At 39.9% G+C, this 26,243-nt stretch overlaps 2 protein-coding genes across 9 annotated transcripts in view; one reads left to right on the top strand and one right to left on the bottom strand.

The window, feature by feature from the left end:
* The first annotated feature begins 163 nt into the window (after window positions 1-163).
* On the top strand, window positions 164-5,488 carry LOC122871572 (uncharacterized protein C12orf40-like). Of its 5 annotated transcripts, XM_044186854.1 has the most exons (16): window positions 164-546; window positions 1,043-1,080; window positions 1,192-1,231; window positions 1,339-1,486; window positions 1,791-1,923; window positions 2,260-2,317; window positions 2,462-2,576; window positions 2,711-2,820; window positions 2,997-3,124; window positions 3,218-3,384; window positions 3,458-3,530; window positions 3,630-3,663; window positions 3,935-3,962; window positions 4,064-4,158; window positions 4,387-4,954; window positions 5,113-5,488. In XM_044186854.1, exons 2-16 carry the CDS (start codon window positions 1,058-1,060, stop codon window positions 5,307-5,309), a joined length of 1,917 nt encoding a protein of 638 aa, XP_044042789.1. In that variant the 5' UTR covers window positions 164-546; window positions 1,043-1,057; the 3' UTR covers window positions 5,310-5,488. The 5 variants fall into 5 exon arrangements, with proteins under 5 accessions (XP_044042789.1, XP_044042790.1, XP_044042791.1 ...); XM_044186855.1 differs by lacking the exon at window positions 1,043-1,080 and having other exon boundaries at window positions 165-546; XM_044186856.1 differs by lacking the exon at window positions 1,043-1,080 and having other exon boundaries at window positions 165-465.
* The window catches only part of LOC122871570 (proton myo-inositol cotransporter-like), a 71,526-nt gene continuing 50,769 nt past the window's right edge, over window positions 5,487-26,243 (bottom strand). For all 4 annotated transcript variants that reach the window (XM_044186849.1, XM_044186852.1, XM_044186851.1 and 1 more), the window contains 6 exons: window positions 14,376-14,539; window positions 14,170-14,290; window positions 10,873-10,998; window positions 10,527-10,645; window positions 9,511-9,663; window positions 5,487-8,481 (listed from right to left, as the gene is read on the bottom strand). In XM_044186849.1, coding sequence (XP_044042784.1) covers window positions 8,255-8,481; window positions 9,511-9,663; window positions 10,527-10,645; window positions 10,873-10,998; window positions 14,170-14,290; window positions 14,376-14,539 — 910 coding nt within the window. In that variant the 3' untranslated portion in view covers window positions 5,487-8,254. The remainder of the gene's footprint in view (window positions 8,482-9,510; window positions 9,664-10,526; window positions 10,646-10,872; window positions 10,999-14,169; window positions 14,291-14,375; window positions 14,540-26,243) is intronic.

Here is a 26,243-nt window from a genome sequence, read left to right on the forward strand (position 1 = left end):
CTTTCCACTAACTTGACGCTACTTATTTCCGCCCTACGTTTATGCAGTGGCTTTTTTCATTGGTCGCGCCCCCGGCAACAGACGATTGGTTGCGTGGTAGACGTAAAAACAGTCAGCGTTGCCAGATGTACGGTAATTATCATAGTTGTACAATGATTTCGCCCTCTGTACGATGTACGATCAGTAATGCCCAAAGTGCCATAATGTACAATAATCTGACCATTTTGTGATTCTTACAATTAGTAATTTATTATAGTCTACGCTGTCTCGTTTAAATTCGTTTCCCGACATAATTATAGCAATATATGGATCCTACGTCTGTATTTACGGTGTTTACGCATCTCTTCTCGTGTCCTCTTTCGAGCCAATCATACTTCGTGTAGATTATGTTGATCATGACGCAGTAGACATGGCTGTAGTATTCCGGACTCCGCTCGAAGCTGGAGATGATTAGCTAAACTTCTTGTAATTTAATTTTATAATATGAGGCTATTACAACACTGTCAGACTGATGAACTTATGGACACATCCCATGTAGATTTGTAGGTGTGTCAAAAAGCCGTTTAAATAAGTGTTTTGTAAAACACATAAACGCATTTTCGTTCTCCTGGTTATGACTCGCGTACGACAATGTTCCTCAAAATACGATAATTTTAAGCCTGTGGTAAAATAGTTTAACATTTCCTATCTGGCAACGCTGTCCACAGCATTTTATGGTATCCTTGTAATTACGGTTTGTCACACAGTAATCTTATATCGAGGAAAATATACTGTTGGAAGCAACATTAACCACTGACAGCCTTTACACAAGTGGTTAAAATACGTTTATACACGTTTATGAACACTTCTGAGTGGCGCGTGAAAAGATAGTGGTTGTTCCTCGCGCATCTCTACATACTTTAGTTAGTTAACGGCAAAAAGCTACCTAGCAAACGCATTAAGATATCAGTGTACTCTTTAACTTTCATTCTTGCATTCGCTATCGTTATAGCTTTGTTGTTTTCACACTCGCTCACCGAAGTTTTCATTGCTTCTCTGATAGTTACAGCCGTTGAAAATGAATTGGGTTGGGGGTTCTAGGTAAGCGAGGGGAGCATGTTTTGGTTAATATCTGGCGTGCTAATGTTAACGTTAGCCCACAAAAGTTAGCTAAGATATATAACGTTAACGTTCTAACGATTGTCATGGCAGGAACCGGTTGGTGATGAAGAATGATGCAAAAAGGCAGAGGGTGAGACTGCTAAATAAAAGTTCCACCACTTTACACGACAACTAATATCTTTAGTTTTCTTTGCATACGTCTAGCTAAATGCTGTGGTGTTGATTTTTTCCCCCCAGGAGTTCTTTGAAAAGACAAAAATGCAACAGAAATTGAAAAACTTGGGAATTGCTGTGCCAGCATCCCCTCGAGGCACTAGTTCTGGTAGTATGGACTTGGTGACTTTGTTCATCGTCAACCAGATTGCTGCTAAGAAAGAAAATAAAGGTGAGAAATAACAGCTTGCACAGGCAGACACATTCCAAGTCAACAGTTATAATTAACAAAAGAAGCTCAAAGGAAAAACATTACATCAGTTAAGGAGAATGTGTTTTACAGTAATATGTATCAGACTCAGAAGGTACAGTAGATGAAAATAAAGTATTTTCCAAATAGTAAAACATCAGATAACACTATTTTGCAAATATGAATACTCTGTGGCCTATATATATTATCACTTGTATATCCACCAATGTTCATCAATCCCTCAGTATGGCAAATGATGTAAGCAAACAATGTTTGTGTTTTTCAGATCCTCCCAAAGTGGCAGTTCTTGGCAGCTATAAAGGAGGATCAAAGCATAAGAGAAATTTGCCCCTTGTACTCCCAATGAGCCCCTGCTCTCCATCGCAGCTGAGTCTTGTTGAGAGCCAGCCTGAGTTCAGGTGTGGTTTGTCAAAAAGGCACCTACAGTCACAACCAGAGTATTGATCACGTTGTAACTGTTGAGATATTTAAAAAATATTGTCACATTAGATTTTGTCAGCATTTTTCCACACCGCAAGTTTATATCAGAGAAGTAGATGCTTAAAACGGTATTGAAGTGCTGAGTCCAACCTCTGGCCTATGAATTAAAGGCCCAATCAGTGTTTTTTGGCTATATAATGTCAGTATCATGCAACCCATTACATTATCCACCCCCTTATGAATTGATACTGAATACCGTTTTCATAGATGCGATCTTCTGACATTCATTGTGTTTATTATGTGTCAATGTCTAGTGTTCAAGGAGCAAGAAAGAGAAAACATGTTATTCCACAAGGGTTCAAGTGTCGGCAGGTTAGTCACTTTCCAGCTATTCATATTGTATTGTTATTAAAAAAAATGTATAACATATCTTACCTTAGGAACATTTGCTGAACATGAACAAACGTTAGGACCTTCTGCCTAAAAAGTCACTTACCTTGGCTTTCTGTCCCCTAGCTGTCACCAGTGCTGGAGTCAGCTTTCTCAGACCACAGTGCATCAGACTACCTGCCACCCATAACGAACACCCTCAGCCCCTTGTCCTACACTTCATCAGCTTCCTCAGGCCGAGGTGGTGTTGCAAAGTATTTTATAGAACAAACTCTCATTAATTCAATTACACAATGGTAACTGTGCATTTTTACCTTGCATGAGTATTTTTTATACAATCAGTCAATTTAGGCCAAATCAAACTGGTCTCCTCAGGAATATTCCCCCTGCAGCTGAATCTCCAGCAGAGAAGCCAGGCGCAGGCACAGCTACCCCCCCACTGCTCCCCTCCACCCTGGGACACCTCAGGCCTGGTGCAGACCGAGGTTGCGAAAAGAGAATTTTTAAAGGAATATCTCACATTAATATAAGCGTATTACGGTTGAAGTTATTACACAGGCATGGGGACGTTTGACTCCACATGTAGCTTCATAAGCCTTACTTGTGACACAATCTTTCCAAATATGCTACTCTAATATTCACTCTGAATTTATTTTGCTAGTTTCAGCCTTTCTCCCACCCCAGAGGTATGACAGACAGTATCCCCTGGTCCTGTGGATCAAACCCACCCCTCTACCAACTGGAAACACCCTCAGCATCCCAAGTCCTGTTTGGAACTACAGAGCCAGAGTGAGAACAACACTAGAAATTGATGGATTACTTTCTGTCCTTGAATTAACTGGTCATTTTGTAATCACTCAAAGCAAATGTGTGTTAATACAGTAACACAGAGGCCAATGACCATGCAAGACATGAGGTCACCTTCTCTCTCAACCAACCAGAGGACAGGGAGGGGATGTTGGATTTCACTCTCAACCAGTCAGAAACTGAGCAGCAGTTTGAGGAAGATGTCTTCAGGGGCTTCAGTACTGAAGAATGTGAAAGAGAAGGTGAATACTGCTTGAAACGTTTGCACAAGCACAATTACTTTTTTCTTCAGGCTAACATTAAATTTGATTTCAGCTTCTCATTTTGGGAGAGGAAAATCAAAGATATATCTCAAAGATGAAACACCTGTCAAATCTTCAACACCACAGTAGGTGTTTATACATACAATATAATCAAACACTTTTATCATTGACATTAATATGCTTTGAATTTGTTTTTATGTTTGGTTTTCTTTCTTTACTGTCAGAACCGTCCCTGACTCACAGTGCATAGGCACGGAGGTAAGCGGCCACATACTTTACATGTGAGTGTGTTAAGTTGGCCTTTCATTGCCACCAAGTGGTGGAGTTTGGAACTAACTGAATTGAAAGAAAACAAATACAAATTAAATTAAATAAGAAAATGTAACCTGGTTCTCCAATCATCATGAGCTGTTGTACAGAGCTTCTAACAGTGTTTTGTTAATTAATCCTGATGGGTGTATATATGAGGGTACGGTGCACTTGATGTGGGCAGTTGCAGTTTTACATGTTAATTCTGTTTTATTCACAGGTCTCCAACTGCCCTGACATGGACTTTTGTAAGTTTTTTAAGCATCTCCAATTAAGCTACCCATTTATTGTGTATATGCTGGAGAAAGACAATAAATTGAATAGATGTTTTTTTTTTTAAATCCCACAGCATGTCTTGAACACAACAATGGCCCCATGAATGGCTGTGACTATTCGCCAAGTTACTCTTGTAGAAGAGGTTACCTCAGTTCAGACTCAAATGATGTAAGTTAAGTTACACCCAGAAGTTTTGTCCTTCTTGCCGTCGTACTGTGACGGCAGAATCACCTCAGAATAAATACAAAAAATCACCATCACCACTGTGACATCATTTTTGAACACAAAAGGATTGCCCTGAACAGACTGTTAGATATCCAACAACATCACTTGGTTCGTTTCTAAATTTTACAACACCACACATAAGTAACCACTGTCCTTCTAACTGTATTTTAGGATGAGGAATGCTGTGAGCCATGTCTCCAGGCTGCCTCTTCATATATGGACCAAGTCTGTTGTGCTGATAGCCTGAACCAAAACCTGGGCCCAGATAAAGCCTTAGGAAGTAATAGCCAACAGACGGGAGGCAACACAGCTCAGTTTGAATCTCCTCAAGATCTGGCTCACACTCAGAGCTCCGCGCTGTGCAAATGCAAGAAAACATCCAATGCAACTCAAGATGCAGGAACGCAAACTGTCGGCAACCCCACAGCTGAGACATGTGATGCCTCGACTCAGTGCAGCTTTGTTGTAGACAGCGCAACCAAAGCTGATGGGTTCAACTTGTGCCTACCACCTGTTGAAGGGTCAGTACAGCATCCAGCCACAGGGAGGCAGACTGATACTGCTGCAGAGCCAAATACACATACATCTTCATCGGAAAAGGCCAGTAGTGGAGGGAAGCATACGCCCTGGAGCAAGAAGAAATCTAGGGCTGGTTCCCTATCAGGCAGTGATAGCAAAGTGATCCTAAAGAGACCCATAAACCCCTTTCTAGATGCTGTGAGCATGACTGATGGCAGAGGTATAACATGGAAGTGAAAGATTGAATGTGTCACTCAATGTGTAAATTGAGAAACTTAAGATTCATATTTCAATTCTGCAGATTCCACTGACAAAGACAGAAATGGACATAGTTATTTTGTTGAATTCCCATTTTTTCTGCTCTTCTGTCTGATTTAGGTATAGAGAATCAAGAGGGCAGAGATGAAAGAGGGCAACAAGAAAATGGCCGTCTGATGAAAGACCTCTCAAATGACGTTAGGGAGGAGGTCACATCTGCCACCAGAGTTAACAGGCTCTCAGAAGAGGCCGAAACGCTTCAGGAAATAGCCGACATTTTGCTCCTGCTCAAGCAGAGGAAGAAGGAGGGATGCTAAGGAAGGAAGACAGATGAATGAAGGCAGCAGGAAATAAAAAACATGCCTGTTCTGTGCATGTTTGTTTTTAATTCAAATAATTAATTCTAAGTTTTGAGTATATAAAGCACATAAAATATTCACAGTGTTTGTTCAAAGTGTTATGATAGAGACACAGTGAAATAAAGCCCCAAAGCGTTGCTCTGATTCAAGTTTATTTCTTTCCCCATATACATATTCAAATGTTAAGATTTCATGAAGATATTTATTTCTTATAGAATATAAACTCTAGCAAAACATTTACAGCTTGAACATTAATCAAATATACTATACAGCACTTTTTTTATTAGTATTTTTGTAATTCCTCGTAAACTGTAGAAACACACGTAGCTGGTTCACATTGAAAACAGTTGCAACCATTTCACCATAAGTACACATTAAATGTCTCCACTGTGGTAGAGGACAGCGTCAACACAACTGGATGTTAACGGCGAAACACCACATGATCTTTGACAAGGTGCAGCCTGAAGCGATCACGTTAAATATTTGGTCAACACTAGTTTAATTACAGTCTGTAATAGGGCTTCATCTGTGTGTGTTTTACCTGTAATAATATCAGTACAAAACTAGTCTGTGTGGTTTTGAGACAAGTCATCCTGGACCAAATGAAAATCTAACAGATAAAACATACCTTCACATTTCTAACTATAGTCATGCTGTTTTTCTCCACCTTTAAACTAGTCCCCCTTGGATGAAAAGGTTAACAAGCCAAATTTAGTCAATTTTAATCTAACTACAATTCTCAAAGTAGAAAAATTTTAAAGTTTGTTTAAAGGACAGTTATAGGGTTTGTATGCCATTTTATTACTGTCTTGCCATTTATGGGGGTAATATGGTACTTCCTGTTATACTGATTAACCATTTCCATAGGCATCCATATGTACATGTGACACCTTGACACCAAAAATATCACAATACTTGATGCGAATACTCACTACATTGTGCCACGGCATTTGATGAACAGTTTCTTATTTGAAACATTTATTAAAAAGAGGTATTATATCTTATTAATTCATGATGAGTTAGGACCCACGTGCCAAAAATGATGGACTGTCCTTCACTTGACATGGTCTGCCATGAGAGACCTGTTCATTGGACACTAACAGTGCAGCTTGTTAACGCCTTATTTATTTGTTTTGTTACACAAAGTTACTTGTAGTCCACTTTCAAACAGCTTTTGCTACACAGAAACCTATGTGTATTTGACTAACAAGGTGTAACCTCACACAGTTTTACAATTTTACAAAACAACATTGGCAAATTACGCTAAAGCCTACTCTATTTCTGACACAAGAACCACATAAATGATATGCTCTGCTATTTGTACATAAGGCTATGGAGGAAGACAAAAATCAAAATACATGAAATGATAGTAAAAAAAAAACAATATTCCATCACAGGTGAAATGCAAACATGTCAAATAAAAAAGACCTAATTTTCATAACATGATACAATACATCCACTTGAAGGATTTGGACTGAAACAAATGGCCATTAGGCACCTTCACAATACACAGGCACTAATATTATCATGTTAAAGATAGAATGAAATGCTTGAAATACAAATGAAGTCGTAATCATAAATCGTGATTTTATCACTTTTCTGTACCACTGTCTTTGCTGGACGTTACACATTTAATATGCATCAATAACAACCAGCAATCAGCAATGGTTCATGGTTCATGACATACATAGGTTTATAACATGGGTTCATAGTGTAGGTTTTGGCAACCTTGTGACAGTGACATGAGACTGTACTCTCCATAGTATTATGTTAAAAACTACAATTATTTAGAGGCAGGTAAGCAACAGAATTAAAGAATTGAAAAAACAGACTATGCTGAAATAATTAGTAATTTGTTGCAAAGCTGATTGGGAAAAAAATATTATTTAATTAAATAAATGAATACAAATAAACCATAGCAACAGAACTTATATTCCTTTCAGTGCTACTAGATTGGTCAGTAACTGACAATCCAAGTTTTCTAAACTCGCACAATATACTGTACATCTCTGGTGTTTGCTTTTCATAAAAAAACGACCACAAACTAAGACTGTCATCAGATGAGGAACTGAGATTAGTGTGCTGTGCTACAAGCTTAAACAACATTGAACTAAGATGTGTTTCACATAGAAAGGCATAATGGTACTATAGATCAACAGTAAGTTACAACTGCTGTCATGTCAACAAAAGTTTTGTGGATGCACAAACCTGGTTTTCAAGATCACGTTTACTGTACCTTTTTAAATGGAGTTCTCAATGGAAATGTGCTCTGACATAATGCTGTAGGATGGTCATGTTTTACTTTTTATACTGTATGTACAACATCATATATAAATCATAAATGATATTTAGTCAGAAAATGTACAAAATATTCGGGACATCTTACTTAGACACTGAGCTGCAGCCCCTTTTGTTGAGTACATCGTCATCAGGGGACTTCATGAGAGAGGAAGTGTCCCTTATATTTTGTACATACAGTGTGTGTTCAACAGTCATGTTTTCTGTGTCCATGAAAAAGACACTGAACCTGTCTGTGGAAAAGGCAATGTTTTAACCTTTCATAATTGAGATATGGTGCATGGTTGACCACTGACACCAAATCTGGAGTCACTTCACCCTCAATTCAGAGAATAGGTTGAAAACAAAACATTCATACTCTTGCTACCTGCTAAAGCATTATCATTGATTTCGGATACCTGAATCGACTGAATTGAAAGTGAACTCACGTTACTGATACAAGCAAAAGGCCTTTTAAACTGTAATTCTTAACCTCATAGTGAGGATAACCAGTGGCTCTTCAGCTCACACACAAAAAAAGAAAATTATTAGAGACCCAACCACTCCACATGTTTCAGTAATCGAACAAAACACCCAGAGGGAGGTCACCAACACTCAAACTCTCTCTAGTCCACGTCAGATGCGTCGTTGTCCGATAGATGGTAGTTTGAACCTTTGACTCGGATGTATTCGACCTGCCGCCCCTCGTCTGAATCAGAGGCGCCGCAGGAACAAAGCTGGTTTTCGAACAGTGCTTCGATCTCCTCCAGACGCCGAGCTTTGGTCTCCGGCAGGCAGCCGTAGATGAAGAAGAAACCCAGCAAAGCCAGGCTGGAGTAGAGGAAGAAAGCTCCTGGGAAGACGAAACAAAAGAACACCCTGTCACTAAGGACAGCCACCCACAAACACAAGGAACACAATGTCGCGGCTTTCGAGAGCTGTGTCACTCTTTGTAGATAAGTTTGCTTGTTCTCATTCATCGACAAAAAAAGAAACACTGGTGGCCCACGAACCTCTACGGACGTGTGTGTGCTGAAAAAATTAAAATGTTATGCCAAATTGAAATATTGCTTTCAGGCTGCTGGTCACCATACGATAACGTTAAAGGAGAAGTAACATGCTCCTGTCAAAATGGCATTACAGCAGGCTAACAGGAGAATGCAATACTACACAGAGACACAAACGCCCATAGAGACAAGCATTCTTACAGAAACACAGTGACAGAGGTTTAATGAGATTTCCTGGCCACTGTGATCTCTATTTTCTCTTTGTCAAAGCAGAATGACATTTTAAACTTCAACCAAGTGTGCATTATGCTAAATAAAATTTCTATGAAAACATAATTATGCTTTTTCAGCTTTGACACTGTTTTGCGTTCTTGATGAATGCTTCCTATAAATCGGATGAATGGATGGAGCGACTCAAATTGATCGTTAACCAGCTGCATCTCACGATGCCTCCACGATAACCCCTGATGGATCGACCGCCACCTCCGCGAAAAAGGTCAGTTCCTTCCTGTCTGAGGAGAAACCTGCTGTTGAGCTACATTGACTGAGGAGGTATGGAAGAGGGTTGGAAAAAGGTTGGCAACACCTCAGGGTATCAGTCAGCTGTTACCTCCTTGCTGGTCTTGACGTAAGGTAAGGATGAATGCATGTTACGCAAGATGTGCTGAGGGGGTTGCATAAGGATTGACAGAATTAGATGAGGACTGACAGCACTGATGGCTGGTAGTAATTGTTTCCTGAGTGTTTAGTCTGATTAAAATTACATGAGTTCCGGCAGTCAAAGTCATGGTAGAGTTTCCCTACTTTGTCTCCTCTTTCTTCCACAAAAATAACGTTAATTGGTTTGCTCAAAATTCTGCAGCCCAGAAACTGACCATAGTAGGTGAAGTACTGAGCCAGGTGGAGGAAGGTGAGAGACACCAGGATGTTGAAGGTCCAGTTGACTCCGGCTGCGCAGGCGTTCCCTGTGCTCCTCGCCCACAGAGGGTAGATCTCTGAGTTGATGGTCCATGGCATTGGACCCATCCCTGAGAGAGAGATGAGAGATGAGCCTTGTGGGATTACATTATGAGGAGATGGAGACCAGTTTAAACAGGAGGCTAAATGGAGAGTTATGTCTTGGGTTACTCTTACACAGAGAGATCACATTCCTGTTTGTCCACACTTGGTCTAAAAATTGCTCAAGTCCTCTCTGTGAGTGGACATTCAAAGCTTCAATATGCACCATCTCAACATTAAATAACATTTAAGAAGGCATTTATAGCCACGCTAGCAGTTCTGTGAGGCTGTACTTAGGCACAGCGGTGCATTGAGCAAAATGCTAACATGTTGATGCTTAGCAGGTATAAATATTACCATGTTGACCATCTTAGTTTAAAGTGTTAGCATCCTAATATTTACTAATTAGCACAAAACACAAAGTACATACTGAGAAGGACATGAATATCTGAACCTAATTTCTAATCCATCCAATAGTTGTTGAGATATTTCACTCAAAAACACAAACTTCAAACTCGGAAAAGTCAGAGGATGGACAAACTCCATCTGCAGAGGAAGGCTGTGTGAGATGATTGAAAGCTTCAGAACAGCTTCTTATTGGACCATGTGTTGAGACGGATGTTTCCAAGGTCAAGAAAGAACCTCTCAAATAGATTATTGTAGCTTTAAAGTAAATTACACTAACACCACACAGTATTTGGTGTTAAATTTAACATAGCAATGTGACCAAAACCTGATTTTAGATTACCAAACATTATAGAAAGCATCTTGGCATAGCTGAAGGATAAAAGTGAAACTGAAATGACAAGTTTAACTGCAACCAAATACAAAAGTTTCATCACATACAGTATAGTGAATCTCAGACAGAAAAAACACAGGTTCGATCTCTTACCTGGAGCGAAAGCAGCCAGGTAGAGCACAAGACCCAGTAAAACCATCCAGGAGTAGGAGGTGGGACAGTAGTTGTAGGCCCAGTAGGTCTGATCTCTCATCAGGCTGGAGTTGGAGCATCTGGAAGAGGGAGGCACACTCATTGGCTTTTGTGAAATCACTTGTGACATTGGATCTCAATCTCAAAAGGTGAAATGTGTCATGTCACATTAAGCAGTTAGATATAACCAAAACTTTAAATATACGTGTTGATCCTATGTAATCAAAAAGATCTTCCACCACAGCATAGCCCCCCTCTGCTGCATCCTAAACACATGCACATACTCGCGCAGCATCCTGTGACTCACCTGCCCCATGCTGCTTGCTCAGTGGAGGCCTTATTGACTGGCACACAGGAGGAGGTGAGGAGCGCCGAGCCATTCTCACGGTAACAGAAACCACATCCAGGGTCCAGCATGCATGGCTCGCACAGCCTGCAAGCCAAACAGTAGACACAACAGACATTATCTATAATTGCAATGAACACAATCAATCACACTCCACGGTGGCTATTGAAGTCACATTCCTTTACTTGTCATTGTTCTTTTGCTTTGTGTTGACTTACTGATAAACATATTGTAAAAGTATAGTACTGAGTTGATACTGCACACAGCCTATACTACTTCACAAGATGGAACTATGACAGAAAACAGCATTCCACCCCCTCTAATTCAGACTCTAATTGAGACTTACCTCATTACCCAAATGAAATTAATGTATGGACTGTTCCCCACATACAGGAAGTGATAAATCAAAATTTAGAGCAAATCATTACATCGTTATCCTGTCTTATCGCTCTGTTATGTCTTTGTTCATTAAAAGTACATCTTGTCATGTGCCATAGTCAGTTATGTGATTAGTAGTCCACATGTAGGAGGGTTTGAAATGCTGACTTACTGGCAAACAAAATTTTCACAAGGGCACATTATGTTTTCCATGCAGTGTCATCAGGTTTGCTGTTATAGTGCCCGATGAAGTGCATGAAATGTGTGTTTCATTTCAGAGGTCTTTTTTTGCTGTCTGCAGACTCCCTGTGTGCAGGGCACCTTGCTCTAATTACACACTGAGGTCAAGTAGACTAAAATAAAACCATGTATTAGTACCGGAGGGAAGCAAAAATATATAATGTGGGAAGGTAAGGAGAGACATGCAATTGCATAATTCCGCATTCACCACTATAGGCTTTTAGCTTCAGCTAAGATTCAAATGATACAATTTGAAAATGTGTATATTTGTCTTTTAATAAATATAATAAATGATGTAATTATGTATTAGCAAAGCTATGGAGTTTTCTCCTTAATCATGGCTACATAAAAAGTTTGCAAAGGAATGGATTAAACTGTTTATCTGCACTAACGTAAGTTGCACTATGTACAATTTCCCTGCTGTATGGAAGCTGCTTCTGAATGCTACTACATCAGAGTTTAGGGAAGGCTAATATTAGTAGCTCTGGGAATTTGGGAAAGTTTACACCCCATCATACTTTACTTAAACTGGGCTAACTAGCTCTACACTGCAATACAAGAACAATGCTGCTTTTTCACTTTCATGTCTTCTACATCTACATGGATCATCAACTGGTGATGACTTTGCCTGGCTTTAGCCTCGGCCTTTTGGCACAATATCATGTATGTATCCATCATTTGCATATATAAGACCCCTTTTACAGGGTTATTGTTTTTAAACAAGTCAGCTGACATTAAACAGTCAGCCGAAGACTGTTTAATGTCAACCAACTCATGGAGATAATGTTACCGAAATTAGCTAGCTAGCTACAACTAATAAAATCTGCTAGTGGCAGTTGACATTTCAGCTGGTAAAATTGATGGTCGCCGGCTAGAAGTTAGAAGTTTTGTCTACTTCTGTCTGACATCAAGGACCCAATGTTTCAAAATTTACTAAGAATTTTGAGCTAACGATCAATCTGCTAACAATATCACTTTAAACTGCATATGCACCGTGAATGGATATCATCAGGTGTAGCAACAGTAACTAAGGGGGCAGGGGCTTAGGGAATGGTCAGTTGTTAATTTAAAGGTAACATATCCAAGAGACTGCATAATTTCCTAGGCAAGTAACATATAGTCAGACCCCACTGGAGACATCTTCAAGAATACATCCTTGGGACCTCCCATCCATAACGAGTGTGAGCTCTGGTGCTCCTATGATGCTGCCGTGGTCAGCGAGGGAATGTGTGGGCTCATACAGAGTGAAGTGAACTCAATGAAGCCACTACAGTGTGGTAAAAGCACTCATCTCTCCAAATTACCTCTGTGTCTGTGTTAGTACATGGTGGCGCGTGTTACAACGTGCGGGTGTTGGACAGCAAGTCCATTAGGCTGCGCTGTTTGTTGTTATGATGAAAGACCGTCGTTACACATGAGTTTCATCTTGTGTCTGTGTAAGTGAGAGTAAATTGGGACATAGAGGCATCTGATCTCTGGCTTATATGAAAACACACCCAGGTTCTCTGTCTGTGTGTGTGCGTGTGTGTTTGCCCTTCTGTTGCTAATGGAAACAATGAAGTGAATTGCAGCTGATTTAGTCCTAAGGTCTGGGAGATGATAAAAGTCATATAGACATGAACAATATTTACACAGCATATTTACTGTATTGTTTCCATGACAAAGGATTGTTTTATCCAGTTATTAATAAATCAGTCAGAGGAAACACATACAACATAAATGTTGTGTCTTGAATAATATGCCTCAGGCCTTTTCTAATATACAGATGCGTGTTAAATATACACTTTGTATAATGAACTGATCTTCCTGGTGGGTAAAGTGCACACATCTGACCTTCAGCCAGACTTTACATATATATGCTGGCACTAATTTTGACCTCGAGTCAAACCTCTACTGAAAAATATAGAGATCTGTATTAATGTATGTTTGAAAACCTGCAATAACTTCACCATAAATATCCTTTTAGAGGGTTTTATCCTCTGAAGCTCTCCACCACTCAGCGTGCTCTCCTGCACTCTGGATTGATATTCTGACATTGCAAAAATATTTGAGTACTTTTACGAAGAGCAGAAGCGCTCTAAGGTGAATATTGCTTTTGCTCTCTGTTTTCATCTATACCTGTGCATAATGTGACAACAGGTGAATAATGACGCTTAATATCAACCCTAGTGAAGAGCTGGTTGAGAAGGGAATAAAACAGCAGTGCTCTTTCAATCCCACCCCTCACACTTCCTTTGGTAAGCTTAAAAAGTATCTAATTATTAAATAAACATTACAAATGTGTGCAGCTCAATCCCCAGAACACACCTGCATGTTGATTTGTTCCATATCTAAACAATGTAAATCTCCTTTTTTCTATATATCGTTGGGGTGGCAATTAGCTGTGGGAGTAATTTCACGGCTCAAACCAATCAATGTTAGGTCCAGAGCAGTGTTTGACAGCTCTTATTTGGATTGTAACATCAGGATATGTGGGACAGTTGAGCTGTAATTGCCCAGTATTTTTTTCTTATGGTTGGAAATAAAGGGAGGTGATAATATGGTCATTATTTCATAACAGAGGAGTCAGTTTTCCAGCAGCAGTGGGTCTATTGTAGCTTACTGAATGCTACTTGGAACCAAACTGAAGTATGTACTCACTGGTATTTGGAGCAGGTAGAGTTGGCCATAGATGGGTCTAGTGGGTGGAAGGTGACAGGAGGACTGTGCTGGGCAGACATCAGAAAACCGATGGCCAACAGACTCAAACTCAAACATGTACCTGTTGAAAAAATTATATACATGAAATGCAAAAATGACCATTTGGATCTGTAAACATCACAGATGTAACATTTTGACTGACTTACCTACAATACTGCCCAAGGTGAGCTTCCTGCGCCCAACTCTCTCCACCAGCCACACTCCCAGCAGAGTAAACAGGAAGTTGGTGAGGGTGGTGAGTCCAGCCAGCCAGATTGCCAGCCTGTCGTCCCGCACTCCTGACATCTGCAGGATGGTGGCGCTGTAGTACCTGTGGGACACAAAGACAGAAGGAAATTAATGAGTAACTGTAGTTGTGACATTAAAACAATAATTTGTCCAGTTTAATAGTGGAAAACAGTCCCTTTTTATCCCAGATAAACAGCCCAAGAATAGCAAAATTAAATAATTTGGTTTATTACAACTTGGTTCTTAGTTTTGTAGTTTTGGCCATTGTTTCCGTCAGTTATAATAACACTGTACTAACCAAAGTTATTATTTAACTGATTATTTAAAGGAATAGTTTGACATTTTGGGAAATACGCTTATTCACTTTCTAGCCAAGAGTTAGATGAGAAGAGCGATACCAATCTAATGTCTGTACAGTATTAATATCGCTCAAGCTTACAACAGGTTAGCTTAGCTTAGCACAAAGGCTGGAAACAGGGGGAAACAGCTGCCTGGCTCTGTCCAGAGGTAACAAAATCCACCTAAAAGCACCTTGAAAGCTTATTAATATCTAATATAACACCTTATATCACAGTTGTTTAATCAGTAAAAAAAACCAAAGTCGAAACATGTCTAAATATGCCGTTTTACAGGAGGTTATGTACCGGACTATTTCTTGCCCAGGTGCAGTTGTAAATCAACCAGCGGAGACTCCATGAAGGTACTGCTCCTGGCCAAGAAATAGCCCATCACATAACCCCCTCAAAACAGTGTATTATTTTTTGTTTTTCATCCTGTTTCCAGTCTTTATGCTAAGCTAAGCTCACTGGCTGTAGCTTCACATTTAGCGTACAGACATACGAGTGGTATCGATCTTCTCATCTAACTCGCTGCAAAAAAGCCAATAAGTGTATTTCCCAAAACGTTGGAACTATTGCTTTAAACCACTTTATTTGGAGGTAAAAGTGAAAGTGTGTCCAACCCAAAAAAGTCAGTAATAATCCTTCATTGCACAGGAAAACCATGTACGCACACAACTACGGCAAGTAGTGGTATAATTTTATCATAACTGATGTTGTAATAAACAGCAATTATCCTAACAACGTGAATATGTTTGCAGTAATAATACACGTTTAAAAGCAATGTTTTGAAAAATGTATATATGAGATCATTGGTCAAGACAAGTTAACAAACCAACCACAACCTCTCTTCTTGAGAGCCAACCACTCATCCACCAATCACAGCCTCTCTACTTGAGTGCCAGCCACTCATCTAGAGACAGTTAGGATCGGTTATAAATAGTCTCTCAGCAGTCACTTGCAGTGGCTCTTCCTCCCTCTCTCTTCCCCCCCTCTCTCTGTCTGTTCTCATACAGTATAATTATACTTGCAACTCTGGCACCATGTTGCTCCACGTAGGCAGATTATCTCCAATCATCCTCAACAAGGCTCGAAACAGGCTGCGGTGAACAATACAGACACCTGCGTGGGGTCCATTTCCCACTTCAATTATGATTTCATGTAACTACGATGAACATGAAAAACATGGACAAGTACACATATGATGGCAACACAAACCTGCAAGGACTCTATTTAATGTGTCATTATGGAAATGATGTGCTTGAATGAGGGAAAAAACACACATATTCTCACCCACAGAGACATGTACACATGCACACAAGCTGTATATAAACCTACAGCAGATTAAAAAACGCTTAGAGAATGCAACACAAATACAAAGAAGGTAATACTCATTAAAGAAAAAGCCAAAATAAAAAGTCTCCAGCTTGTCTGCCTCTCCGTGTCTCTACAGGCAACTCTGAATTTGCATTTTGCTTTTCATCTCTTCAAAAGAATTGTTATCTCTCCCTTGCCCCCTCTCTTTCCCAAAACAAAGACATTCAATTGAAGGATTTGCATAATAACTCTTTACTTTTCTGCCATGCTATCCAGTCAAACAGAACGAGAACACGAAAAGAAATGAGATGGCGTGAAATTCTGGTTTTAAGAGCTTGACCTACACTTGCACAAGTTTTGGCAGGTGATTAAAGTTACAGACGGCCTTATTAGTCATCTGCAAACTTAGATATAAACTAGCAAATGTGTGTGCTGAACAGACACACACAGATACAAATACATGCACATGACCACACTCAAAAACACACACAGAAAAGAAATGAGTTGGTTTTGGAGCAGCAGCAGGAGTAAAAGCACTATTTCTGTTCTCAGCAGTGCAACCTGCTGTGTTCCATCTCCAGCTCTGCATTTTACTGATTGCAGCACACACACACACACACACACACACACACACACACACACACACACACACTATGTTCTGACTTAAAAACTACTGTGAATAACAGCCTGCAGAAGCAAAGTGATCATTTTTATGACCACTGTGCCAAGGACTGTATCTTGTGTTAAAAGCATCTCAGAAATGGAATCACATACTTAAAAAGCCTCCAAGAGACGCTCCAGGGGTGAACATGAGCCTGTCTAATTTCTGATAACTGTCATTATCCATCCTCTGCACCCTCATATACTCAGAATCCTCCTGTGAAAAGTGTTATGTTGTCATTCTAGTAACAGGTGACTGAATTGCGAGAAAAGAAGGTCTTAGGAAAGGTTTTAGGTTTAGGAAAAAAGAAAGGCAGAAAGCCCTGAAGGCAACCTTCTCCCATGTGCTGCTAATTCCTTGTGTCTCCCCGCAGATCTGCAAAGAGCTTCAGCTTTGCTTTTGAGCGTCAAAAGTCATCTCACAGCGTCAAGGGAAAAGTAGTTGGAGACAAACTGAAATTTTGGTACAAGAGATCAATGCATGAAGAAGCGATGCTGCTCAGTAGTCTTATGGAAATCTTTCCCTAGATGAGAATGCATCATTATAATGAATTCACACAGAACATTGTGGTACAGAAAGTTTATTCTGGGAGTCAATTTAGTTTGTATTTTCCTGCTAAAAAATGACATAAACTGGCAATGAGTGAAACTTCTTGTCTCATTTTAGTTTTTTGTTATTTTTTCTCCATGATATTGATAATATTTGTGATCTTTAACTTTTTGTTGCAGTGCTGCAAGCCTGAATAGGACAGGTTTAAGCTGTCACCCAGAATAGAAAGTGACATCTCTCAGTCTGAAACACCCACCACTTGTCAGCTATTAACACACATCGCAAAGTGACAAAAAACACTCCAAGGCAGTCAAGCAGGACCTGAATGAAACAGACCTCCGAGGTAGTGCCAGATGTCTGATAAAATGTCCTAAAATATATAACTCCTAAGACGCAGAGCAGTCTTTGACAATACACCTAAAAAAAAAAAACTTCATCCATAACAACTGTGAGTGGGAGAAAAAGGTAAGATCTTTCATTAAACAGTAACAATTCTGTTCACGATGGGAACTGGCTTTAATAAGAGGGTGTCTGAGGGGGGTCAGAGTTGAGTCAGGACTGGATTTGGTCCAATTACCTGGATCTCTGGGAGCTGCAGTGAACTGCTGCTGTCCTGCAGTGATTTCATAAACTGCACTGAGAAGATGAAAATGGAAAATCAAAGGCACAGAAAAGAATGAAACTGTTGACTATAGGCCTGGTCACACTAGGGTTTGAAACGGCGAAATTTTGGGGCAAATTAAAAAAATTCTAATGGAACCGCTGCGATCAGACGATCCGCTCGGGGAGGCAAAATTTATCTACGCAAATGTTCCTCGAAGAGTTCAACTTTGGTGAATTCATGAATTCGCGCCTTTGATGAACAGCAAGCCGTCTTGACAGTACTGACCACTGAGCCAGAGAGTCCAAAATAGAGGAAGCTGTCATAGCTTGTTAGCTGTGTTGCACCATCCACTTTTATATAATCTCCTCTGTTGGTGTAAAAAACTGTTCCACAACAGAGCTATGGTTTGGGGACAGTTATGAGACAGGAGTCGATGGTACAAATACTTATTTTGAATAAACAGAATGAATGTAGTGTCCTTTTAGCAACAGAGCTAAGCTAATAAGTTTGCTAACTGACCGTTAGCAAGCTCGGTAGCTTGGAAAACTTAATTTTCTCTCTTCGATAACTTGTTATTGAACAAAATTGGTGTGCAACGGTGAACAAAATGCGAGGAGGGGAAAACAGAACAATGGAGAGAAAATAGACTGACTAGAGACTTAATGGTTAGCTCCCCAGCCACCAACTAGCCCTTGCGAGTAGTCATTACAGTATGTCACCAAGCTGCCAGCCCCACCAATTTCACATGGAGGAGCGAATGTCACTTTGTCCCTACACGAAGCATATATCTCCCTCAGATACAACTCCACATAGGTTATCAGGCACCGCCTTCCACATTTTTCATGTCATACTATATGTGGAATAGCCCCGAATAGGATTACTATTATCAGGAGCCATTTACAATGAGAAGAATAAGCTTTCCATCCCAGTTCGCCATCATTACACATAGCCAATAATAACATGTTCAAAGGTCACAACTGAAGTAATAATCCATGATGATCAGATTGTGCTGAAGTAATTTTAGTTTGATTAGTAAGACCTCCACAGTGATCATCTTAAAAATAAAAAGCATACATTAGAGAGGTTGAAGGGAGTTTCACACTCTTTTTCTTGCACACACACACACACACACACACACACACACACACACACACACAAAGCAACAGAGATGTCACCTTTCTCTGTCCCGCAAACACACACAGACACACCCACATACACAAACACACCCACTGTCTTTTACATAAGGGACCCTGCAGAGTGTTGGTGCGAAGCAAACATGAGAAGGTGTGATCTGGCCCTGACCCCGGTCTAAAAATGGAAACATGGATCCACGCTCCTGTCACGCTTCGATTCCAAACCTCTCATTCACCACATTAAAGGAGAGTGACAACACACACATCAGCCAAGGAGAAAGACAGATGCAGCGGGAAAGAGGGAAAAGAGAGAGACACAGGAAGAAGAGAAGAGCAAAAGGAGGATCTGAGATAGTGAGAGCTTTAGGGAGTAAATGGGAGAAGAGAGTGACAAGTGGAAGACAAAATATGCACTTGCACTAACGAGTTTCACAGGTACCTTTATGTATCCATTTTAGTTCTTGTATTGCATGTCACCATCTTGTCAGGTAGTCATTTACACCTACCACCAGCAAAAGTGGAATAAATCAAATCCCTGAAACCAGACTCCAGCCAAATATTGGCATGTTTTTTAGAGGTGGTTGGTAAGTCTGTCAATTTCTTTCTGTCAGTGTCTACTTTACATTTCCACTGAAAACAGAAATACAGTGGTCTGCACTGGAGATACAGCAGTTGAGTAAAACACTTATAAAATTAATAGAGGCCTGATTACTGTTTCTCATTTAGGTGATTTAAATAGAGAGATAATAGACATGGTTTCGCTCCACTCGATCTCCCTCTTGCATTCGATCACGCCCCACTTTTCTTAGCCCATTTCATATGGGTGGTGGCGAGAGGACGCCACTGACTCATGGTTGACATTTACTGTCACATTACTGGATGGTCTTGGAGGCTGCTGAGTGACTCCTGGAAGTGCACAACATGTGGTCTTAAAAGACCACACTTTTGGCTTTGAACTTTTTAGCCCATTAGCTACAAATCACATATACTTTACATTCTCTTGCGGCTGTGCGAACAATGACCATCCTCTCTAAGTAGCAATGGTGAAAGTAGTAGTGAGATTGTTATACATACATAATACATACACAAAAAGTCTTAGTGCCTGGTCACACCACTCAGAGAAATTGATTTGTTTGTCCTTGTGAAATAGGTGATGCTTGGTGACATAGTGAATACTTCTACCATTGGTTGTGGCTTGTTTTCGTTCATGGTAAAATGGAAACAAAGAGGGAAGCGCTACTGGCGTTGCTTCTCATTCTGCAGTATTGTTATATAAAACTGTATGAAAATTGATACACAGATCACTTTTACTCACTGCCCATTCACTTCTGCCCATGACACACTACCAGTCTGTAGAAATTTCATGATCTACTAGCATTTCCATCCAGCTGTTTTTCTGATCATTTTCAATTTGCTCATTAAAACGCCAGAAAACATAAGTCAAAACTGCCAAAACGTTTTTACACCTTGGCAAAAGTGTAAAAGTTGGTGTATCGATAAAAGCAATGTGCAGTGGAAACAGACTTTAGCGAATAAATCACGACGCACATGAATCATGTGAATTATTTATATGACATATTTCCATCCTGTTTTCCGCATGGTTTTTGTCCGTTTGAGGTTTGACTGGCGCTCTTTTAATTACGTCATCTCGTTGTGTCCTCTTCGTCTGTAATGGAGAATTAGCGCCACCAACAGTTTATCTCGATGATTGACAGATAAGGTCATGATGCTGCTGGAGCGGTTAAGAATGAGTGATGACAAACTTGTATATGTGTGTAAAAGAGTACTACAGGGAAGGTTTGCCTCGTCTATATGACAGACAACGCTCTAAGAGAGTGCTACTTATTGACAGAGCACTGATCTAATTATGTAATTTAATAGTATGGATTAAGTGAGAGAGAAGGATCCACTGTAAGGCAACAGTGAGAGAGGCAGATTAAGCGAGCAAACAAGTGTAAGTGTGTGTGTGAGTGGGCAAGTAGTCAGTGAGTGGGTGCAAATAAATGAGCGAGCGCTTATGTGTGTGTGAGTGAGTGATCGACTCACTGAGTAAGAGACTAAGTGAGAGAGAGAGAGAGAGAAAGCAGGAAGTAAGTGAGAAAAGGCGAGAAGAAAAATGAATGGCTGGAGAAAATAGAAAAGGAGGAACAGGAAAAGATGTGGCTGGAGAGACAGAAAGAGAGATGGAGAGAGATGGGGATTCTCATGGGAACTGGCCTATTTTTCCAATGAATGCATACGAACACAGAGCTGCGTCACATTTATGCTCTGGAACAAAAACGCTTAGCCTGAATAGGTACACTGCAGATTGGATGTTCTGATTCAGAACTACACACACACACACACACACACACAAAGCACACAGTGTAACATCTGCAGATGTCTATCATCATCATACAGAATGAAAACACATTTTGCTCTGCCTTGCTGACTCCCAAGAAGTGGCAAAATTAACACACGTATATCACCAACAAACACAAGGCAACAATTATGCACCAGCAACGCCAACTAACCAAAACTAGACCTTTGGGGAAATGGACAGCCGGACAGTCCGAAATGGAGGATGCTTTCGTAGCTTAGCTGTGTTGCTCCATCCATTTTTATTTAACTCTGTTGAAGTATACACTGCTCCACAAAAGTGGAATGGGTTGCAGACAGTTATGAGACAGTAGTCATGACAAATATGTCTTTATAATAAACTATTTGAACTTATTATCCTATTAACAACCGAGCTAAGGAGTTGAGCTAACTGACAATTAGCAAGCTGCTCTGATAGCTTTTTCCCTCCTCAATTACTCTTTACTGAATTAAATTAATCCTGAGAAAAAAATATCAGTGGGGAGTAAATGGTACAACACAAAGAAAACAACGAAACGCAGGTAGCTCTTGTGACTTACTAGAGCTAGCGTGTAAACTGTTAGCTTGCCAGCTACAGTCGTTTACTAGCCTAGCCCTGTGAGTCGTAACTATGTCACCAAAACTTCTAGAACCAAATACTTGTCGAAGACATGCAAATGAATTTCATTGTGCCACTTTCTGGTGTGACCGGGCCATTATCATTCTTATACTGTAAGTACATTTAGTGACCTCAGGTCAGGCCAGCATAGCTCTACCTAACTTCAACCTGAGCAGAGGTCTTATCAGCCAGAACAATTGAAAACACCTGTGCAGATGTGCATAAGCATACACTATGTTTTTGGTTTTGATACCTTCAAACAAAGTTATGGTTTATTGATAATTGCATATTACCTGAAGTTCTTTGACTAAAGATAATACAAGCATAACCACCAGCAGCAGTTGCATGGTGGTGATCAGAAGAGACAGTTTGTTGGTTTTCTCTGGTCCAAAGCATAAGTGAACTACTTAAGTACAGTTTTAGTTCTTTTGGGTATTTCAAACCTGTCCTGTCACGTTAGAGATTTTGGCGTATTAGAATAAATATAATTCCACTTCTCGTAAATTTGATAACCATAACTTACCTGCACTGTATTTTAACATCTCTACTGTTTAAACGAATTAAAGGCCCTGCACACGGACACAGGTGTTTTCAATATCCTCACTGATTGCACCTCTGCTCAGGCTGAAGTTGGGAAGTGCAATTCTGGCAATTATGTGAGTATAGTAAATTCCATGTACTCATACAAATGATAAGGGTGTGAGTTGCCCTTCCCTAAAACATGCAAGAACAAAGAGGCTAAGAAATCCTGAGAAGAAGTGTGGGTGAAAATAAACAAACTCATATAATGATAAAAATCAGTCTTTCAGTCTGTTCTATATTTTGCAATCAATTATTTCTGTATTATACAAGACTTTATGTAATATTTACTTTAATTTAAACATCTGTATTATACACATTGAAAATGCCACTCCATCTACAGAATAAGCATGCTTCACAAATGACATCTTGCTGTGCATAAAGCAAATGAGATGTTTGTGTGTTTCTGTGTGCATTTGATTAGAGGGAAAATTAGAATATTTCTCATTAGAGAGGATCTTGCTGCGACTCCACTGGAGACAGTGAAGGAGGTTGGCATGATTAAGCTGCTTATTAAATGCTTGAAAACATACAAACACACACAGGAACATTTAAAAAACAACTCTGTAGATTTAGGAATTTCTCTCAACATGTGCACTAAACACACACACACACAACAGAGTGGGCTCTGCCAGCTCCTAGCGGGCTTGCCAGCAGAGTGACCATGTAAAAACTGGCATCTAGTGACATTTCCAACATGACATTTGTCTGTGGGACCATCTGTGAGGGCCAACTGGCCTGTGTCAACGACAAAACATCTAACTGCCCACTGACATCAACACACAGTCATCATATCATATAATAGATGCATACTATATAACACCACAATGTTTGTTTTCTGAAGGCATCTGTGGATTATTTTCTTTTTCTTATTGGTCCTTTATAAAATAATAGAATTGAATTAATAATATATCACATGTCCCAGGCAGAGACAGTCTGTGGTCCCAGGCATTACACCTGTTCCAGGGTAGTGTACAATGTTAGCCAACTACCTTCTAGGCGTTAGCTTACGACGAGCTTGTAGAAAAGCTACTTCTAACAGATTGACAAGTTGAAAAACGTGCCCAGGACAATGCAGAAGTCTGAGTAAACTAAGCACAGGCAATGAAAATGATTAGCTACCTGGGAAAACAAGATGCCAGTCAGTATCTTGATATATCGTTAGCTAACAATGTTAGCTTGGTATAAAGCTAACTACTATGAGAATGAATAATTTAAATGAAGATTGCTTGCCTATTATATTAATACCATGTTGAAACTTTTGTACACACATACACACACAGGGCATGAGGCTTAACAATAGTTAATCTAGTTATTTTTTGATCAATAACTGCTCCATCTTGACCAGTACACTCTGACCACTTCCTGTAGAGCACGGCGAGGGAAACGTGGCTAATGTGTCAACAATCCAGATATTATTCTCACACCATGGATGTATTATTAGAACTGGATACCGGACCCCAACATGGCCCCTATTCATTCCAATGAGAATTGGTGTCCTGGCGCATACGCCAAAAAAGCTTTCGGGTTTACTTCTGGGGTGTGCGACACACTGAATATGCGTAGTAGTGTTTCTCCCGCTGGCCTCGCCCGCGAGTTCCCGCTTGGCCCATAGACTTTACACTGTGAAGTCAATATTTGTAAAGTCTATATTTGTAAAGTTACAAATATAAAACCTCCATGGATCATAAGTAATAAATAAGTTTGAAGTGTCCTGTCAACAGCTTTACAGATGTCTCTTGGTGGCCTATGGGAAAATGCTTTTCGGGCCGTAGTGTTTTTTTTCCTGTTGCAATACCGCGAGTGGCCACTGGAAAAAATTGGCTGCAAGGCTGAGCAGTGGCGCCGTATCCAGTTCTTATTCTAACAGACCAGAAGCTGATTGCAGCTAATAAAAAGCCTTGTAGTTTTTACTCTAATATGACAACAATACATTTCTCAAAAATGATGCTTGGGGAATGTTTGCAGTGTAAGTGTATGCATAATATATACATGTATTGTCTATATATTCATTCTGTATATATATTGCTCCATATTTACCAAAGGAACAGCAAAAAAAAACGAATGAAAGAAGTGTTTTTTTCTTGCACAACTCCTGTACTCAATATTTCTTGTCCCCTTTTGTCTTCCTTTATAAATCTATTTCCCCCTCCCTCTGCCTGTCATCTGCCTTGATTGCCCTCCACACCTTCCTCCACCTCATCACCATCAATGTCATCTCTCCCTCTTCTTCCTTCCTACCTTATCTGTCTCTTTTTCCTCCCCTCTCGTGCTCAATTAATCTCTCTCTGTCTTCTTTCCCCTCTTTCCCCCACTGCTTTGTCAACACAGTCCGCTGACCCGCCCTGACAAGATACAAACACACACACACACAGCAGTCCCCACCAGCCCACAGGAACCTTTACATGCTAGATTATGTGGCTAATTGAATCAAAATGATCCAGTGACTAATGGGGAGGGATGATATCTAATTTGACCCACTGCTGTACCACATTTTCCCGCATTTAGAAGAAGAAAAAGAGTTGACAAAGAAAAGCCAGCAGTGCCATCACAGAATGTATCCATCTATTCATCTATAATCTATATACCCATCAGGCAGGGAGGCATTCAGGGACACAAACTCATGCGGGCAGAAAGACAAGCAAAACAGACACACCACCTGACACTTCTTTGGTTCCTGAGAGATGTATTATTGACAAAGTACAGCCTCACAGAACCGCTCGCATGGCTGTAAACTCTTAGTCTTGTTTTTTTCTAAATAGCAAATATTTAGTTTAATGCATGGAAGGCTAAATTAGCATATTCGTTCCTTTCTTGGTAGTGACCCTGTTAACCCTGCAAAATCCAGCTGAAACCATGGGTCATGGGCATTTGATGGTCTAAACTAGTCTTTGATGGTTATCTTGGTGGTAAAAAAAAAAACTGACATCAACACACAGTCATCATCATCTTCTCTAATGTAGTGTAACCTTAATTTAATTTTTTTTTTTTAAATTGATTGGGTATTCTCATTTCTATTCTACTGGTCCGTAAGCTGGGAACTCACAATAACAATTTTCTTGAGATAAAGACTCAGTTTTGATTGGCTGCAGGAATTGGTTGTGCATAATATTGACTGGAGGTCATGAAATTGGGTTTGTATGTGGCTGCATGTTCATAGTTCCTTAAATATACTACCAAAAGTGATGATGCCCAAATGACCTAAAGTATATACTGTATGTCACTAACATAAAGTGAGTTATTTTACCCACATGTCTGCTAATTATTTGTAATTAATAAAAATAATAATAGTTTGGGTAAAATAATAACCACCCAATCCCAAATGAATGTTGAATGTTGGTTGTGTGTTTTACTGGAATATCATTGCTGAACCAAGAGTTTGGATGAAGTTCATCTGAACTTGTCTGCATAAATGCATGTGATTAATGCATGCCACCGCTGAGGAAACTCATTTGCATGCAAGTATGTGATGTGGACCTGCACCAAGTGTAATTTGCAAGCAAGTATGTGGCTGAACAAGCACTGATCATCCAACCAGCATCTTTGAATTAGTTTGCTGTTAATTATGTTGGAAAGAGTTACTTGATCAGCTTCAACTGATGATTTTTTATTTGGCAGAACACTGTGGTTCTCATGAGCTGTATGTTAG

This window comes from Siniperca chuatsi, linkage group LG23 (genome assembly GCF_020085105.1).
Source record: "Siniperca chuatsi isolate FFG_IHB_CAS linkage group LG23, ASM2008510v1, whole genome shotgun sequence".
NCBI lineage: Eukaryota > Metazoa > Chordata > Actinopteri > Centrarchiformes > Sinipercidae > Siniperca > Siniperca chuatsi.